Below are 20,770 nucleotides of genomic sequence, written 5' to 3' on the forward strand. Positions count from 1 at the left end.
GGCGAAAATTGCAAATTTAGTTGCTGCATATGGTATTTTTGTTACATTTTAGCATAAAAGTTCACATCACGTTTGGGAAGTCATCGCACCTCGATGCTGTCCGAGCAGACTTAACACGCCGAGTAATTTGTTTGACAACGTAGTCCCTTCTTGCATGTGAATTTTGTACTCAAGTGAATTCTTTATTATGCTTACGCCGCAGAGGACTAAACCCGGCCTTTTGGCGCCAGCACTCATCATCTTTGACTAGCGCTGCTCTGTCTCTAAATGTAGCATCTCTCTCTCGTACCATTAAAAAAATGTACTGAAAGTTAGACTATCTTTGTATGCTTCCAAGCAGCTCCCTTGGGGAATGTAAAATTGCAAGAACAGCAGCGGGAACGGCAGTTCATCGGCGTATGCATCAGAATTGCATCGGCAGTACAGCGCTAACACGCGCTTTTAATAACCCGTGCGTTTGGTGACTTCGTTAACTAGTGTACGCGTTTCCATCAATAAACTCGCAATTACTCTTCTTGGGCTGACTTTGCACTTATTCGGCCATGTCACATGTAATCATCAGCAGAAAAATCCCAACGGCATATGCAGACGAGCGCACCGTGTGGATTTGTTTTATATAAGTCCGCACTAACAACGGGCGCTTATTATTGAGGTACAGAAGTAGCAGTACGGCAAGGGTAGAATAAAAAGAAAATGAACGATAGAGACATCGCATTACTCAATAAAATTTATCGGCTAGTTAACATGAGCTCCACTTCAGGTAAATGCGGTTCATGGCGTTTGTCTGCGGGACGCACCTGGCACATATGTGGAACATGTTGCCCCAAACACCGGTAGCATCGTGTTCATACCCGCTCTCGCAGAGGTCCGCGTCTTCCCTACAGCTGTCACCGCAGAAGAAGCCGTCTGGCGCCCGAACAAAGGAGAAATCGCAGCCGCGAACTTCACCCATCCTTGCTTCAAAGCGTTGTCTGCTACTGCTTCCGCGCGTACTGCCAGAAGCGCCCACTAGGTGGCCATCAGTGGCGCCTCCATAGGCGGTGCACGAGGCGTACAGGAAGGCGAATCACGTTGATGCGACAGGAACAGGTAGTCCGAGACGAATTAAAGGTCACCTCGCGCGGTGCATGGAAACGCCAGTGTATAGCATTGAGACAGACGGCCGCCGCACCGTATGCTCTCCTTCGCTCACAGGCTGAACGCAAATCGCCGGGAAAAAAAAAAGGATTCCAGTGTGTTTCGAACGAAGGGAAATGTGCCCCAGATGCAAACGTTGTCGCGTGGTGATTACTCGGGTGCGCTAAAGAAGGCGCGCGAAACTGAATTCGCCGAAAGGCATACACAAACGGAGAAACAATTTGCACGGCAAGAGCATAAACCGAGTGCCGAATATTTAAGGAAGACGCCAGGACAAGTGCTCGCTTCTAAACTTATTTCGCAAGGCATGGCTGCGCACGCAAGCACGCACACACGCCCTTCACCGTACAACCGCGCAGAAACAACGGCGGAACGTCAGCACACGTGCAACACGCAAAGTGTCCATGCCAATGAAATCATGCTTGCGCTTTTCCTGAAGATTATCAGATGTTTCACTGAAGCATCCCGAACCACTCCGTCGAACGTGACAAACCGCGAGCAGCACCCACGCATTCTGTCGCCTTCCTCGTTTTCGTTCTTGGGTTATATTCGTGGCCGTATTTCCGTATTAACAATTAACTAGAACAAAATCGAGACTCGATTCTTCTCGCTCTACCAGTATAAAAGTCTTTTACGTGTTTTTTTCTGGAGAGCCCGTTTTAACCACGACGTTATAGACAAAAACAAGCGCGGAGATCGCCGATGACCCGGTCAACCACTCGCACCTAGACCTATAGACAAACAAAGCCAGACAGAAAAGCAAGCACGCGTGGCCCGCAAGGAAAATCCATCCAATACACGCGCATATATATATACGAGTGTACACAGACGCAAGCAAGCCTTTTCCTGCAAAAGGAGGAAGGAGGCGGGGGGATAAACGCGGTCAGTGGAGCTCTCGGCGACCGTGTACTAGTAATAGAGACCACGCGAACCTGCCACCCTGTACACACAGACGCGCACATACATACACACTGCATACGGAGACCGATTTGACAGGCCTCACACTGAACAGGCGCCCCACAACGCGCCGTTCGCCGATACAGCGAAGCGGCCATTTCAGGTAACAATGAGAAGTGAGGACCGGGCTGTGCTTTCTGGGAAGGCTCATGAAAAAAAGAAATATACGGCAAGTACACAGGTGCGTGTGTACGAGACGCACAAAAAGTACACAACGGCAAGTTTTACTGGAAAGAGACACAGCGAAATGGGAGGTAAAGAAACCGTGGTCCCTTTTTAAAAGGTTTCCAGAAGAAAAAGACAGGGGGAGGCTGAACGGATAAAACAAAAGGACAATATGTGCGTGTGTGTGTGTGCGCGTGTCTGTACGCATATGGCGTGCATTACAAGCAATGTGTTAATAAGAGTTCCAAAACTGTTCTCGCGTATCCGGCGCACGGACGGCATTGAACGTAAAAGGAAAACCATAGCAAGGCAGCGCTACGTACCAGCGAGACACCGCGGCGTCGCTATAGAACCGGAGCAGCTTTCATTTAATTAAAATTAAACTCTGCGGGTTTCTTTACACACACGATCCCATTATAAGAGAAGGGCCACAGTCTGGGAGCTCGGATGAATCTTGACCAACCGGGGCGTTTTTAACGCACCACCCAAATTAAATAAGCACGCGAGCGTACTCGCATTTCGCCGCGCCATCGGAATGCAGGCACCGCGACCGCGGAATCGAACCTGCAACCTCGAGCTCAGCGGCGCAACGGCCGCGGCCACGTGGGCTACGCCGGCAGCGGGTGCGTGACGTTCAGAACATGCGTCGGACCTAACGGAGAGTATACAGATTGAAACATTCACGAAATCCAGCGCATGTAGCGATGCCATTGCACGAGACATACATATAATAAAGCGTTTGACGATAAAGGGGGGGGGGGGGGGGGGGCTTGGGTATAGAATTCTGCTGCAGTGCCGAAACAAACCGCTCGCACTTTCGATGAGGCGATAACTATTGTACAGCTGCGCTGTCTGAAGTTGCTTGCACCGGTATACATATGCGCTGGTTTTTGTCTGTCTGTTCGAACTGAAACTTGTCTTAGTTCGAAGGGCTATTTTTTTTTCGCATGGAGCACACAAAGCGATGTTCATGCTGTTCAGGAGTATTACACGTAGAATATACCAGTAGAGGCGGACATTGCTTCGCAATTTTCGGAACGTAATTTAGAAAGATGCACGCACTAACCTTCCAACGGTTCGCTGTGGAACGCGAGCTCAAATTCATCCAAGTGAGGCACGTAGCAATAAGTGAAGCTCTGCCAACAGACGCATAAGACATTCTATACTGTCAACGCAAGCAGCGGTGACAACGACCGAACGTTGGTGCTACTCCCTTCAGTCACGGTGTCGGCATTGGTGTTCGTGACTTATTTTGTCATTTCTGTGCAATTGTGGCAAGGAATAGGCCGTAAAAAGTAAGGTGAGCGTAATTAAAACGTCCTGCTTACCTCACGTACCTTCATTTTTACTTCTGAGGGAAATTATAACTACTGAGGAACGCTTTGAAGAAGGCACTACAGTGCGACGGGAGATGTGACGTGGGACGTTGCTGTAGCAACTGCAAAATAATTTTTTTTTCTTGTAATGTTTGCAACCAATAATTAAGTTGTGCAAGTAATTCACACTATTGATTCAATAATTTTCTATGAAGAAACTCATGATTACGAAGTGCACAATAATTCGATTCTTAATCACTCTAATTATGGTGACTTCATAAAATGCAGGAAGTCATAGTACCACCTTGACTTGCTCTCAATGGCATCTATGGTGCCTTGGCATAAAATTATTTAATTTCACACATATATCGACAGTCGATCATAATTCGTGACTGAAGGGGCTATGTTGAAATACTCTAACGGGGAATTTTTTTTTTTTACCAGGTGGCTCAATGCTACACCAGACGCCATCTGCAGGGTGTACAAAACAAAAATGGCGAAGAAAGGTGTTCCGGTATACAAGCGGCTGGGCGACGCTATATACTTTTAAAGGCCCCGTAATTTTCGTGTTGTGAAACGCAGACAAGCGAACCGTCTCTTGAGACGTTAACGTTTACATAGCTCAGCAATCGCCGTAACGGTATATGGAAAAACGGTTGCCTACGATATTATACTAATAAATATGGCGCTATAGTGCAATAGGAGATGCAAGCATGGCGGTTCAGCGATAATGGGAACCATGGGCATAGTACATGGATTTGGCTCGACTTCCGCCTCTTCGGCTTCAAGCGTAACCTTACGAATTAGGCAATTTCTTTTTCAGCCCGACAAAGCGTTAAAAGCAATTCCCCATGATTAGGTATGTTCGCAGAGACTTATTGTATTCACGTGTTTAAAAACACGCGATTACTTAAGGAGCTTACAAACAAAATGTAATAAATATGGCCACCAGAACGTCTAAAGCCAGAAACACGAAGATTATACAAATCAATGTAGACTCGTCATCATTCCCACTATTTATATTTGAACGATCTCAGCGCCAGAATCTCCTCTCTGAGCACTCTTTAAAAAAATGTACGCCCTTCAGAAAATAATCTGTCCCACAGAACAATAATCGTCATCGCTCTTGGCCTTCGTTTGCTTTCTTGAAAACTGAGCTTGCTACTTTCCCGTCAAGAAAGCCATGTGTCACGCTGACTACCGAGCCCGCAGCGTTACATAGAAAGACAAGCAAGATGTATTGATGGCGATTATGTCGGTTGGACAAATATACACACCCCTAATGGCGTAATTTGTTATCTGTCGGAGTGTATGAAAAACAAAACACCCCTATGATGCAAAGTGCTCCAGTTGAGCCCCGCACCTTGCTTCGTAGACAGGGTGTCGTCAACAGCACAGCTGTTCCTCGTCTCCGCCTATGCCTTCACGACCCAGTATACGGTAATGTAAACAGGTATGCGTCACGCCAGAGGGCTTACAATGGGCACGATGCATCAGCGAACCGATGTACACAACAAGATGTCAGGATGATAAAGCACAGAAAATAGGAATACGCGCACCAAAAAGGAGAAAGTGCGTCTCATGTCTTGAAGCTTAAACGCCGTCTTCGTATAATATATAGCAAATACGCAGTTGTCGATTGCCATTTAAGTGCGAAGTTATTTAACGCCACAGAATCCAACGTATCACATTTTGAAACATTCCACTGATATTTGCCAATTCGTACTTAATAAGCATTGAAAATGAAACGAAAACTCCCATAGCTAGCGTTTTAGATAAGAGAGGGTCTACAGTTGTGGGCAGTTGAGGACACCAATTAATAATTTATGGTTACATTAGCTATTAAAAAAATATGTTTTTGGTTCTTATCCGTCTAAGCCACGATCCGAGTATGAAGCGGGCAGAAGTGGGGGACTTCCGGATAGATTTTGACGATTTGTGGCTCCCAAGCGTTCACCTAAATCTAAATTAAACGAGAGTTTTTGAACGCCATAGGCACTAAGCAACCGCGGCGCGCTAATATTTTTTTATTATTGTTAGATTTCTAAGCAGCACTGCTGCACTTTGGTTTCCCTTTCTTCCAACCTCTATCGACAGCGCAGGTGCAAACCACGTCATAGTCTTGTATTAGCTTGTATATAGTGACTAATGCAGACCCCCCACATCCTGCACCCTTTCCGCATGCTTAACTCATGAATATCTAATAAGCCCCGGTCGACTGTGGTGTTTGACTAAAGGTTGTGCGCTACATGTGTTTTTCGCTCACGCACGTGACTTAGGACTCATGGGCACAATAGCAAGCTATTGAAACGTGTGAAATCAGCACATAATCTCTGGGCTGTAAGCAAGAGCAGTTGCGTTTAGAAACCGGAAAAGGGCACTCGAAAGCGGCAAAAGGTACTCTAATGTACTAACCAATCAGAAAGAGACGAATGACCTCAGCAGACGTACATAAATGCGACTATACGGAAAACAGGAGCGGTACTCATCATCATCATCATCTAGTACTCCTGGTTAGTTTTTCATCGCCTCCGGGGTGCTTTAAACGCAAGCATTTGCTTTATTTATTTATTTATTTATTTATTTATTTATTTATTTATGCATTTCGCCGTCATCGAATTAACGGGGCCGCTGCGGCCGGGATCCAACCGGCCGATTCGAGCTCAACAGTGTCACGCTGTAGTCAATACAAGCTACTGCGGTGCGCAATTCGTGAACGTTCTACATGCAGTAAAAAAATTGTTGGGAGTCGCCGCTTGCATTCGTCCCTTTTCATATTTGCACTTCAGAGCGCGGCGCGGTTTGTAATGTCACCGGACAGCCTATATAGCCTCAAAGAATGTACGTCGATGGGCTGCGTTTCCGCGAGGATATACATCTTCATACACAGTTACTTACAAAAAAATCTGAAACCATTCGGCAGTTGATTCGCCTATACAGCAATGTCCCCCAACTTCGTGACCAGACGGACCAAGTCTTCCGGGGCTTCGTATCGCTTTCAAACCTAACCAGCAGCGAAGCTGCATTACTTCTTGGAAAGTCCGAAAGTCATTACGACCGACGAGAATCGTGCGCATCACGTACTCGAACCGCGCGTGAGGAACTTTTCAGCAAAAAAAAAAAAAAAGAAGAATGCAGCAGAGGTCGATGACCCCGACGCCCGCATATGTAGGCTTGAACGCACGCAGCAGTACCACGCTGCTCGCAAACCAACGAAGCGTCGCCGGGCAATCTCTTTTTAAACGACGTTGGCTCCGCATAAGCGGTGTGTGCGAACAACGTTAGTAAACCGGTGACTTAAACGAAAGAAAAAATCTAATTTAAACAAAGTGACATTTCCAATTTACAATGGCCGCGATCCGCGCCCGTGCATGCGGCCACACATGGCAGTCGGGCGCAGCTGATTTTTGTGTGTCACGAATGTGCAGCAAGCAGCTGCGCTGTTCGACACACGCTAGACTTCAGCTTCTAGCACTGAAACGCAGGGAAAGCCAGCCTTGCAGCTGTCCCCTCAGAAAACGAGCAGCGGAAACTTATTTCGTGTAGGTTCGTTCATGGCGCTGGCCCGAAATCCATAGTCCGCATCATCAGTATACCATAGATTTCGAACAGGAGCCCGCGAGAGTCATCAAAATGAGCGCACGTCTGTGTAGTTTCGGTTGAATACGAAAAAGAAAATTTGTTTTATATAGAGCACTGCCGAGCACGCCTAGGACATTAAAACAAGAGTGAAAGCGCGTACCGGGAAAGTTAGGGAAACACGAAACAATGAAGCGCTTTCGGCATTTCAAAGGACCCAATGGCCAAGGAGGTTCGTGCAGAGCTGGCGACTGCGTACGGTGACAACGCCCGGTGCGCTTGTGAAATGGCGCAGGCGATTTCAATGCGGTTGAAAAAGAAAAAAAGAAGCCACGGCGACGAAGTACGGAGTGGTGAACGGTCGGTGGGTTGTGAATTACAAATTTATGCCAAAGCGGAGGTTCTCGTGCGTGCTGACTGGATGATAACAGTTGGAGCAAAAAAAAATATAGTGCCGCCGGTTAACACGAGTGCGGTGTGCAGATTATGCTCCCGCCCGAGTCTTCATCGCTTAATCTGTTCCCTCGTGGCAACAATACGAACTTCACGAATGCCCGGCCCGGCCATCGTACAAGGGCAGGAGGAGCACAAATACGACAGGTTTCATGAATCAAACGCGTGCTTCTGCATGCTTACGAGGATTGTGTTTAACCCTAAACGCGGGTAGGATGTTAATGTTCCGACGATGGCGAATCAGAACGATCTCAGTTGTTCAGCCGAAATTACAAGGATCAAAAAAGAACAACTGCGGCCCCTACGAGTTAGTAATGAGGTGTGCACCAGAACGAAATGGGCTGGCGGCTTGCCCAAACAAAATTTACGGTCTCTAAACCAATTTGCCGCAGGGAAAGTGGAAAACGCACTTAGCTGCATTTAAAAAAAGAAACGCTGCATGTTACCAGAAAGAACGAATGAAGAAACTTTTTTATATCAGTCCACTTTTTAATGGAAGTAGGAAAGCCCAGGAACGGGCGCCTCTCTCTCTCTCTACCGAGTTCGATAAATGCGCGCCTGCTACAAAAGCAGCGAACAGAAATTAATACCAAGATATTTTGCACGAAGCAGAGGTTCCAATAAGGCGATACTTTCGCTACAGCAAGGTGGCGACTAGGGCTAATCGAATAATGTTCTGAATTTTTTTTTCGTAAAGCGCTACCAAAAATAGAAGGTTTACAACACCAGCATAAGCTTTCACTGCGACAACACAACACCACGATGTACCATCAAATTACACTGAGCGGGGGAGGCTGGGGGACAGGGGCGCTAACGTCCCGAAAACCGCACATTGGGTTGGTTATGACGAACGGCGTAGCGGAAGAGAGCTACGAATTTACGGGGGTCCTTAACGTGCATATAAATCTAGTAGTACATGGGCGTCTCCGCCATCTGACCCCCATAAGAATGCGGACGATACGAGTGAGAGTCGAACCCGCGGCTTGGAGCTCGGCATGGAGAACAGCACAATCACCGAGATGAACGCCAAGAGATCGTAGGAAGCGGGACTGTGTTCGCTGCAAGTAGCAAGCACTGATCTCTTTCTAAAGGTTTGTGTGGCGGACTGTGCATATGTACAGTCGGCCACGAAAGTTTACGGGACAGTAGCGGTGGCAACTCGTTTTCTATTGAAATTACGAACTCTGAGAACAATTATGAAGGAACCGATCCCGGCTGCTATCCAGGAATGCGTTTAGCATGCCTTGGGAGGCAGCCATTAGTGGCGCCATGTCGTACTACACACCGTGCCTTACTCGTACGCGGGTGACAATAGCACTTCGAGCGCCTCTTCCACAAGGGCCAGTTCGGAAACCCGCGCAACGTCCGAACGACATCGCCTCAAAACGCCAGATGTCACAAGAGAAGAATGCGAGAGAACGCTACCCTTACCACCGTGCGATTTTCATCACTGCTTTCACCACTGAGGTTTCGCCACTGCACTGTATTTGGGATATATGCCCGCAAGGGCAGTTAGAGAGTAACAAGAAATCTCGGTGAGTTCCCAAAAGAGTCGCTAAACGCATTGGAAAGGGAAGGAAATAGCTGCTGACCGCACTCTGTCTAGCGCAGTCTGCTGACACTTGAGCGGCGGTCAGCAATGAGGGGGATGGGGGCAGGGGAAAGAACAACAAAGATGACGCAGCAAGGTGGGGTGCTAATTACGTTTGACGTATAGCACCCCACCTTGCTTGAAAAGCCTGTATTTCCGCGGAGCCTGGGCGCACAGACTCAAGGTCAATGTTTCTCACTGTGCAGTAGCCTTTGCGACCTATACACAGCGATACATTAAAAATTAGAAGCGCGCCACGCCTTAAAGGTTAGCTGCAACAAAACGTAACTTTGGTTAAACTGGTCAAAAGTAGTTAACACTGCTGACGCAATTTTGGCAACGCTGCAGGGACTGGTAATTGTGCAACTGTCTTATTAGCAGCATTTACAGAGCACCTAAGCAGTCGTCGCGGGCACCTGGTGGTTGGGCTGAGGACATGACGCATATTTCAGACCACGGCCTCCGAGATTTCACGCGCACCGTGGGCACCGCCTAATCTCGAAGGTTATGCCAAGGCGCTGGGCTAATTTTCTAAGTTACGGTTTCTGCGTCATTTCCGGCGACATGCAAACATTGAAGGGTAAACATTTTGAACGGCGGCTGCAATATCTGAAACTAGACTTGTTACGGGCTCCTAAAATCCGTTGCAGTTAGCCTTTACCGGGAAAGGCGGTGCTTTGAGTCGAGAACAGACGGTGACAGCTAACAGCCATGCAGCGTCGTCGCAGATTTTCGGCTCCTCATATCTGGCAGTGCGTGCAACACAACGGCTTGGCGTGACTGACTGGTAAGCGACGACCGGACCATCGCAAAACCGGGTTACTTGCACAACATTAGCAACAGCTTCGGAACAAGCGGCTAATGGAACGGAGACGGCTATTTAATAACGGCGCTCCGATTTGACAGCCTACGGCGCTGCCCATCTCCTCCGCCGGTAATGGCCTATATAGATGCACACGTGCTTGTCAGAAACGCGGCCGTCTCCCGTCCCACCGGAGCCAGAACAATCGCCACTGAGCGAAACACGGTCGTTTAACCGAGTGCAGTTGTCACTGCAATCCACGGCTCGAAGAGAGACGGACGTACACTTTTGTGCTGACATAGACAACCTAGCCTGGATGAAAAAAAAAATAATAAGAGAAGCCTATCGATGTCATGGCGGGCTGGTTAGCCGCTACACATTTTGTATCCTAGTACTTGCTCCATCGCTTTTCCGGTCTATTTCGTCGAATTCGATCGCGCTGACAACGTGAACTTCACCTATCGCCTTTCGTGCTTTTTTTTGCGCTAGCTAGAATGCATCAGCTTATCGAGACGCACTCCGCAGACCAAGGTGCCACTTTACCACTTGGTGTTCCGTGAGCCCACCTTGCATATAACTCAATTTCAAGCCGTTTGCGGCACTGTGGGGGCTGCAGGGCTTCCTATCCAATAGGAAGGCCGAATGCCTATCGACATACATGTGTTCATCCGCGCCACGTCATCTGCTCACCGCTAGACTGATTCATGGTACACGACGTGCGCGTGAAAAAGGTCCTAACGTGTCCCACATCGCTGTAACGTATATTGTACCGTGCAAAAGTAAAACCAATCCCGCCAATGGTCATACAGTTACGCCCGGAACTGTATTCCGCAGAGCAAGGATAATACCTGCGTAGGCCTCGTGCCTTGGGCAGTGCTGCAAACGACTTGCGAGATGTAGTACACAGGCAACGCCACTAAGTCGCAACGGCGGACTGCTTTCACTGCTCGGCAAGTGCCCATAAGCGCGAGCGCTTGTAGATATCCTGCAAGAATATTAGCGGGTAACCCGCTTATCCTGCCGACCTACGCGACCAAAAATATACTACACCACGTATATAAAGAGACATCGACTATGCGTCATGTAATTTGATGCACTTTTATGCCAGCAAATGCGACGTAATTATCACGCGGAGGACGTCGCAGATATGAACGTATCCATACATATTCGTAGTGAGACGCGCTACTGCGACATGCGCGACCCCAGCACACCGCGAGTGTCGCGGTGTGCTGGGGTGCGTCGCATATGTGGGAGGCACAGATGTGCATCAATGATACACGAGGTTTAACTTACGGCCCCAAGTTTTAGTTGTAAATTATGAAGTATAGCTATTCCTTAGAGAGCGCCGCAGGTAGAACGGCCCTGCGAAACCAGCAAAGTATTATAAGGAAGCATCGCTGACTGCACCGCACACTAAATTTACACCCTTAAAAAAGGCACATCGGTTCATAACTCACCCTTACACTCCTGGATGCAAGGGTGTTATAGACCGAATTACGCCTTTGCGTTTTTAAGAGTGTAAATGATTTTACAATGATCTGGCGTGCTCTTGAAGCAGTTGCACCCTTTGGGGTGTATATCTGCCTCGCAACAATAATCTTCACCTGTCTTGCCCCTATTTCCTTTCTTTAACGCTGCGAACCCGATACTTCCAAGTCACGAACGGCATGCGCGTTATCAGCATCACCATTCTCGACAGGAAACTATCGAGCGCATCGTTTTCAGTAAAGCAAACGCAAGCAGGACAAACAACGATTATCGATGTGAGGCAAATATACACCCCAAAGGGTGCAAATGTTTTAAGGATGTAGCTTCCGCAGCGATTACTTGCGAAGTATGAAGCGAAACACACGTTCAGTCAAATCGTTCTCATCGAAATAGTGTTGAACAAGTTCAGCAACGGGTTCGCGAGCTCTATCGTGGAAAACCCTGTTTCGCGAATGCTAAGTCGCGAACGCCGCAAATTGGCTGCGAGTTCTAAAAAAGAAGCAATCAAAATGTTATTAGTTTTCCGCACGCGTTCAGAGCGCGATTAACGGCGGCAGAACAGCGAGGACACATCACACGGCGTTCTCGTCCTTCCTGTCCGTCCATCGTACTCCGCTGCGCTATAAATCTGAACATGTCGCACTCGTTTATCAAGGCCGGGGTGTTCACGTCAGCTCCGTTTGAAATCGAAAATATCGCGCAAATTTCGAAAAAAAATTTGAAGGTCGGTGGGGGACAACTATTTATGCTATATGAACACTGCATCAAAGTCGCATGCAAGGTTTGAGAACAGCTAGTGTATGCGACAGCGAAGAAACACGTTGCAAGAACAGGTACTTCGTCCACTGCATGAACAATTTAATGCAGGTGCATAGTTGTACACTTGTGTGTGTAGGACAGTAAATATAAAAATGGCTGTTTGGATGCAGTGATTGTTTTCACTTTCTAATCTTTCTGGCATGACGCCCAGCCACCTCAGTTATGGCCAGCATCAGCCACTCGCTGCAACGGGTGATAATACAATCGAATGAAAAAGAGTCCATAAGGAAAACGTAGTATCGATGCAAAGCAACTAACATTGGCGCACCTACTTTCCGGAGCTTAGGTATAACTTCAAACTGGAGACTACAATAGGTGCGTGTGTTTTGAACGCAATATACAATACATTCACGTTTCCAAGCCAAGCATTTGACAACGTGTGCGCATTGCATGCTATCCTACTGTATACGTAAACTTATTTAGACTCATCATCATCAACAGCCTGGTTACACCCACTGCAGGGCAAAGGCTTCTCCCATACTTCAAATACCCCGGTCACTATTTAGGCTAATGACGTTTTAAATCTGGCAGCTGTTGCAGTCTATGAGGGAGGCTACATAGGAATCCGGATTGATTTTGATTGCACGTATGTTCTACAGAAGTCTAAAGTGGAAGAGCTTTTTTGATTATTCTGCATCTCGTCTACTCCCCAATATGGCCAGGAATGAGCCCGCAACCTTGTGGTCCAGGGGAGGACGCCTTAGGCACAGAACCAGCTCGGCAGGTCATCACGTTCTTCAGAAACTCCAGTCCAAATTCAGCTCTCTGTGCACTTTTGAAAACTCTTGAGATACAAAAGAGCTTCCAATAACACGCAGCCCAGAAAATAATGTTACAACAGCGTTCGTACAAAATAACCGATTCAGAACTAGGCATTCAAGTATTTCGACGATGCCTAAGGGCAAAAAAACAAGGAGGGCAGAGAAAACAAACCTTATTCACATACATACGATGCCGAATAAGGAAGTAGTTGCCCCTATTTTTATTTTTTAAAGCCATATATCAGCTGTACACGTGAAGTCAACATATCCATCCCCAACGGTGGACTTTCCTTGGACCGGCCCAGCCTTATGTGCCAGTAGCTCTCTGACGTGGTGCTCTGTCAGTTGTTGAAGATGGTGGTTCTGCTTTACATGCGCACGGTGTAAGAGCAACAAAGCGCAATTCGTTTTCTGTGGACCAAGGGACAGATGCCCATAGAAATTCACAGGGAAATGCAGCCTATGGATAGCAAAAGGTGTCTCATATTGAGAAATATGAGGTGGTGGTGTTGAGAGTTCCCAAATGCGCTGAAGACTTGCATGACAATGAGCGTTCGGGGAGGCCGCATGTGTCGCTGAATCTTACCATAGGGGCACTCAAATTGGGTGCTGCAATGGGAGAAATGTCTGCACCGGTGTGGGGACTATGTGGAAAAATAGTGTAAGGAGCATAGAACAGACGTATATATGCAATTACCTGAGTGTACCGTATTCTGGCTAATGAAAAATAGGGGCGAAGACTTTCTGATTTGCCCTTGTACATGAAAAAGTAGTGAAATCTCCATGTTGACGACAATTCCTTGCAGCTAAGCAGCTGGCAAGTTGGACACATGATTCAAGCTCAGCAGGTTATTTTCAGAGTTGACTTTTCCATTGTAACAATGTCACTCGCCTTCTAGCATGATGAATTAATGTGATTCACCCTCTAGAATAAACACTCGTTCTTTTTTGCTAATTGACGTCTTTCTTACGAGCTTCGAAGTTAACAATATATTATCTGGGACAATCTCATGTGATTTGAGTGATCAATTACCTATATTTATGGCTATGTATGAAGATGTCAAAAAATAGACTATACATCCTTATACAAAACATGTCTCGAAATTTAGATAACGGATATATCCTGATGGAAGCTATGTCTTGGGATGCGACTTTTGCTGCTGAGGATGTTGATTCAGCCTTTCACATTTTCTACAGAAATTCAAGAAGGTTTAAGATTTGCAGTTTCCACATAAGCAATGCCATTCATCTAGAAAAATGCATAAGCCATGGAAGAGAAAACAATAAACAAGATAGAGGTTAAATATAAAATGTATTACACCTTTTTTGCCTCTAGTGACATAACATTTTTGGAGTTATAAAGCATACTGTAAAAAGCTGAATAAGAAAATTCAGAATGCTAGAAATGCATATTAGCACTTTTGTGCAAGGCAGAGACAACCCGTCACTTATATGCAAAAAGTAGATAGAATATTTGGTAGCAATAAGGCGCTTAACCTCTTGAGCATAATATTAATGGTACCTTAGGCAATGGTAGAGAACTAGCCAATATTTTAATGATTACTTTGTAGATATGGATCATCCCCCTATTGTGCATGCTAACACATGTCAAAGAATCATGCAAAGACTGTGTTCTTAAAAGCAGCATATATGAGTGCAAGGCGTATTCGCTAATTTCAGGTTTGAAAAGTAGCACTGCCTGCAACTATTATGTGCAGGTCCGTCCAATAAAATTTGTTGCAAATGTCACTGTGGGACCACTCATACATATTTTCAATCTCTGCTTTTCTAGTGCAGTTACAAACTGCCAAGGTGGAGGTCCTTCACAAAGAAGGGTGATAAGAATAATTTGAATTACAGACCTAGGCTATATCAATTTTGCTGTTCTTTCAAAGGTTTTAGAAAAAGGTTTACTTTCTCACTTGTGAACTTTTGCAGACAAACAGCCTAATAACAAACTTGCTGTTTCGGTTTAGGCAGTACCGGCCTACAGAGCTCACCCTTCTCACACAGAGAAAGAGCATATATTACAGAACATTGAATGTAAAAATTTAATATTAGGGATTTTTATTGATTTCACTAAAGCACTTGTCTCTTTGAACCGCAATCTACTTTTACACAAACTGCAGTACTATGGCATGTGTGGCTTAGTGCACGGCATTATTCAGTTCTCTTTGAGCAATCGTAGACAGGTGGTAGCAATTCGTCATCACCTTTATTCTGTGAAAACTATTTCTTGCCCACGAGGCAGTATTTTAGGACCATACTTTTCTTAATTTGTTTGTTAATGATATCACACAGATTGATCAGGATTTAAAACTTGTAATATACGCGGACGATACAAGTTCATTCACTTTGGATAGTAACCGTGTGGCACTATTCTGCCGAGGTAATGAAATTCTATCAAAACTAGTGCTCTGGGCCTCAAGTAATGGACTAACTATACATGTGAAACAAAACCAAGGCAATTGTATTTCGGTCAAAGGGCATGCAACTGCCTGCAGATTTTTCCTTCTCTTTAAGCAAAAATCCAATAGACAGTCAGCAACTTTAAACCTTTAGGCGTGATATTCACTGAACATATCCTTTGGGACATCCACACCGATTACACAATATTAAGGCTGTCATGAGTAACAGGTTTATTTTATCGGAATAGAGATGTAGTACCCATGAACATTAGGAAGTTACTTCACTAATGTTTTCTTTCTAACGTAAAATAATGCTTTTTTTGCAACAGGGCAATACAATGTCAACTAATAGAAGAAAACAAGCTCGTGTCTGAAATGAGGTAATAAGAGTTATATCTAGTGCTCCATGGTGCCTGCAGCAGCTCCTCTAATAGAAAAAAATATGGTTTAATCTCTACGGAAAGGTTTTACGATCACTGCCTCTGCAAAGCACTACGAAGAGAAAAACGGCACCAATGTTCTGATCCAATTTGCCTCGCGAAACTTACATTACCGATACACATATATAATACAAGAAATTGGGAGTGTTGGAATTGTCACTAAACGATACTAATTACAGAGAGTAAATGCTGAAAAGTACCACTCCAAAACTGCTAAATTGCTCTTATCATCGTATTGTGTTAGAATATCTAACTAAACTAGCATTTAACCATACTTCTTATAGTTTGTTCCTTTGTCTTCTTTCCCTATATAATCGTTTTTATACAGTTCAACATAGCTTACAAACTTGCACCTTACTTCTACATTGTATAAGCCAGCATGTAAGTTCGTTTTCCATATTTCATATTACGATACCTGTACTAGATGAGCAAAATGTTTGTGCATGCATTATTCTTTGTTACTACTTTTTTGCTTGGTGTAAACGGTTGCTGATCAAATGTACAGGGGTGAGAACCTGTCAAGCTGCCTTATTGGCAGCTTTTTCCATTCACCCCTCCATGTACATTTCTACATGAATACAGTAACTTTCAGTTGTATGAATGGCGGTTTAACGAATATTTCAGGATAACCAACTTTTAGAAAATCCCCGGCAGTTTTCCTCTGCATTCAATACTAAAATTTTTCAGTCAGACGAATTTCTGAATAGTGAATATTTCAGTTGTGCAACCCTGATCAGTGAACCCAGGCTCATTTTTGAAATCTGTTCAACAAAGTTTTGCGCTCTACAGCGTTGGCTTAGTCGATGCCCGCAACTCCCAAATCGCCCCTCCAGAGGCATCTATGTGCAGTGCGACAGTGAGCTGGTTACCTGTGCTGAACTATCAGATCTGGAAATTGTTTCCAGTGTTCGTCCCAAAAAAGAAGAGTGCAACAAGGAAGATGCAATGGCAAAGGCAGATTCAAATGCTGTAATTCTAGCCGAGGCTGCATTAGAACGTTGCAAGACTTTGCGTCTCATCAACAAGCTGTGCCAGAGGAAGTGCACAAAACATACTTTAGACAGCTTTGTTTCTTCTTGTGCTGAAGAACACCAGTGCAAATGGAATTTGTTTACAAAATGAGACAGGCAGAAAAGTAACTGTGACACACTTTGTATAGATTGATGTACATATCTCCATACACTACATTTCACACTTCTGGCTCTATGTCTGCTGTTCCATATTCTAGTGAATATTCAGTTTAGTGAGCTTTCAGTTAAGTAAACTATTTCCTTGGGTCCCTTGAAGTTCGCCAAAGTGAGCGTTCACCGTAACTTGATTTATTAGTAGTTTGACTTCAGCCAAGATACTCGTCTTAGAGCCAAATGGCTGAAACTTCCCGCCATGCATAGGACTCAAAAAGGGGACCATGATGGTTGCGGTGTGAACCAATCAGCAAAACACCAAAATGGTGACATGACTTGGACGCTTGATCTCGCTTTGTCTAGCTCCACGATGGCAACGATGCTTTAAAGAAGCGTGTTAGTTGGTGGCTATGGGCACGTCACACAGCAATCACTTAGCGACACTCAAAAGAAAACATCTAGGAGTGTTCGCCGATAGACAGCGTTCATTGCATAGCACCCATGTGGAGAAAGTTACTGCAATGTTCAGAAGTCGCCTCCAACCACGAGTTTTCAAGGAATTCAAGGTGTACATGTATATGTAAGGAGGTTCAAGGGCCCTTGAATCGCCTTTTCCAGATTCGTGGGTTTTCGAAAAGGCGTACGAATCTTGGACTTGGAAAGCACTCGCTGTCGCGAAGCGTTTTCCGCCACGACAAGTAGTCACCTAAAAACAATCAGATATCACAAACAGAGAGCGCGGCGGCGTCACTCTGAAGACGACCCTGAAAACGAAACGGCCAAACACGGAACGATCCTTTCGGCGCTCCGCCGCGGCCCCAACGCAACAGTCACGACAATCAAGGCGATCGAGGCAGGCGCAAATGCGTGTTGTGTGTGCGACCGCACATCTGCTCGCCACTATCCTACCCATCCCCTTCAACTTGTACGCATGAACACACACGCACGCACGCAGCTCGTAAACCAACCGCACGCAGTGGAGCCCACCGCCCACCAAACGCCGCTAGCGGCTCGGTCAACCAGCGGAACTTCGCGTGTTCGTGCGGCAAACGAGGTTAGCTGCGGTTCTGAAGCCGCCGTAACGGGCACCGGCGTCTAAGAGGTAAAATATTTAAACAAACGAAACAACCACGAGCTGAAGATACGACGGCAACAACAAGAAACTGAAGGTTGCGCTAGGCGGCGTGCGCGTATCGTAGTTAAAGAAGCAGAAACAAAGCAACGCGCGCGGTACTACGAGGTCACCGATAGATGGAGCCACAGGGACAAACAACTGCAAAGAGGGAGGGAGCAAAAAAAAAAAAAAAATTCGTCTGCTACTAGCGGTCCGCGGAGCCAACATGCGGCCCTGCGGGTCAAAATAAATCAATGTGCCAACGAGGGCAGGCCATTGGCACAGAGTTCGGGTGAGCAACCGATTGCAGAGCTGCGTGCGCTTAGTGGTCTTCGGCTTTGGGTAACTGCGACTAAGCCGCACAGGCAAGAGATTAGCGCCGCCCACTACACGCAAGAAAGCTAGTGGGCCTCGAACGTTCCCGTGCACGTCCCCAAGTGGAGACGGGAAATGTCGAAACGGGGCTCTCTGAAGAGTACAAAGGAAGGAGACGTCGCGCGTTTTCTAACTGTACTTCAACGTGCGGGAAACAGCTATAACGCTAAAGACGGGCAAAAAAGAATGACAGTCAAGACGCGTACGAGGAATACACGCTGGGTGCGTGCACGGTGAAAAAAAAAAAAAAAACACTGGACAGACTTGTGAACACGCCTTCGGGGCAAAGCAATTTCAAAACTGCGTAGACACAGCAGTACAGACGCGTGCTCCTACATGAAAACGCGACTGACTCCTTCCATTACGGTTGTGTCCTTTAAAGAAAAAAACTAAGGGGGCAACAGAGGCGCGGACAGTACGCGAACGCGTGGAAAGCAAGTAAAATGGAAACAGACGAGAAGCGAAAGAAAGGAAGGCATCACATAGGTGCGGCAGGAAACTTCCTCGGGGCCACGAACAGAGCATTCACTGGGCGTACGCTATAAGCGAGCGTTGCCGACAAACTTTTTTTCTTCTTTCGCGTTTGAGTGCTCCTCCCATATGCTTTGTCGTGCTGGGCTCCGTTTTTGTTTAATGTTTTAACTGTTTTTCCTTTCGCGTCAGGCGGTCTCGCTTCGTCGGGCAAAAAGCGGCGCGCGTTCTGAAAAGCGACGGAGGTGGCACTTTAAACTCCACAGGCACGACTTGTCAACGCCGGTACCGCGCGAGCGACGTCTTCTCGTCGTCGCCGAGTTATCCAACGTTTTCAAACCCAACAGCGTGACGCACTTTGAACGTCACCACATGACGTATATTCGTCTAGACGCACAGAACCGAGACCGCTTTCAGGAGCGCGAGTAAGCCAGCAGGAAGAGACTTGCAGAGAGGTCAGCCAGCTGATACCACAGTTTTTTTTTTTTTTTTTCAAAGCGCGAGCAAAGTGCTTCGCTAAAGGCTAGCCCTAACCACCGACGCGCACGTTTGCCTGTCGAACGGCGGCTTAATCGCAGGTCAGCACAAACATAACACGCTGAGAGACTGTGCAGACTCACCGTCATTCTCCTCGTCGTATTTGAGAGCCTTGGAGAGGAAGTCAAAGGCCCGCTTGTGGTGCTGTTTCTGACAAATGAGCAAGTTTGCGTCGGGCTCCGCACTGGACGCCGCCATTGCGTCGAAGGTGCCGGCCGACGCCGACAGATGGCCGTAGGGTCGACCGACGACGTCCTGGCTGCGGCCGCCGCGGAAAACGAACACCAACACAGTGAACACGCTCGTGAGAAACCATCGTAGCAGCCAGAAAACCACGAGCACGGGATAGATCACGTAGCCGCCGACGGTCCTCAGCGTACGCGGTCGGGAAGCATTGTCGACGGTGCCGGCACTCTCGTCAGCGTCGGGCGTGATCTCCGGCGGAGCGACGCTTGCAGCCATCTGCACATCGCCATAACAATCGACTCGTCTGCTGCGCTCGTGCGTGCGTTTTGTGCGCTTGACCGAAAAGCAGACGCTTTTCGCCCTCTCTCTCGTCGCCTCTCTCCATCGCGTTGTAGCGGAGACTGGCGGCGAGGCACGTGACCGGAGGCTTTTACGGGAGCCAGCAGTACAACCTCCAACCACGAAAAATTCCAACGCACCATTAAACGCAAAACTTGGTACTTACAAATTGTGGCGCCCTCTCTTAAATGGTAACATAGCTACTTACTGTAATTTTCTGAAATAAATTGGCATGTTATTGTTTGGTATCAGCTTCACAGGCGGCAGCGCATTCTTTTGTAATTTAAGTTAATTGCGCACATTTGGAGGAATTGTGAGGCATAAGTTGGTGAGCAAACTTAGTGATATGCGCGTGACGTCACGGACACGGACCAATCGCTGGCTCGCATCCAGTTTGGCGCGAGCGCCGAGCCGGTGGCGGGAGATTAACCAAGTTGCCCACGCGTTGTGCCCGTAGCACACGTACACACTTTTCAAGCGACGGCGAGAAGTCGCCTGGGCGCATTTTTTTTTTTTTTTTCACGGCGGGACAGCGATCGATCGATGCAGACGAGCGACTACCGCGTCTTTTCGACTGCGAGCTGTCGTCGAGACTGCAATATGAAACTGTACGGTGCCGCTGCGGCTTGTAGTAGGACACCCCATTTGACGTACGTTACCTGACTTTACCGCCTGAGGTGCTTTACATTTAGTGAAGCTTCTCTATAT

The 20,770-nt window shown here is 46.7% G+C and overlaps 1 protein-coding gene across 3 annotated transcripts in view; it reads right to left on the minus strand.

Annotated features, from left to right (window-relative positions):
• The window catches only part of spas (spastin), an 86,175-nt gene extending 66,073 nt beyond the window's left edge, over positions 1-20,102 (minus strand). Inside the window, exon 1 of one of the 3 annotated variants that reach the window (XM_075674160.1) lies at positions 19,621-20,102. In XM_075674160.1, coding sequence (XP_075530275.1) covers positions 19,621-19,999 — 379 coding nt within the window. In that variant the 5' untranslated portion in view covers positions 20,000-20,102. The remainder of the gene's footprint in view (positions 1-19,620) is intronic. The other 2 variants (XM_075674157.1, XM_075674158.1) reach the window with 2 other exon arrangements.
• Positions 20,103-20,770: the final 668 nt, after the last annotated feature.

Source organism: Dermacentor variabilis, chromosome 11 (genome assembly GCF_050947875.1).
Source record: "Dermacentor variabilis isolate Ectoservices chromosome 11, ASM5094787v1, whole genome shotgun sequence".
Classification (NCBI taxonomy): Eukaryota; Metazoa; Arthropoda; class Arachnida; order Ixodida; family Ixodidae; genus Dermacentor; species Dermacentor variabilis.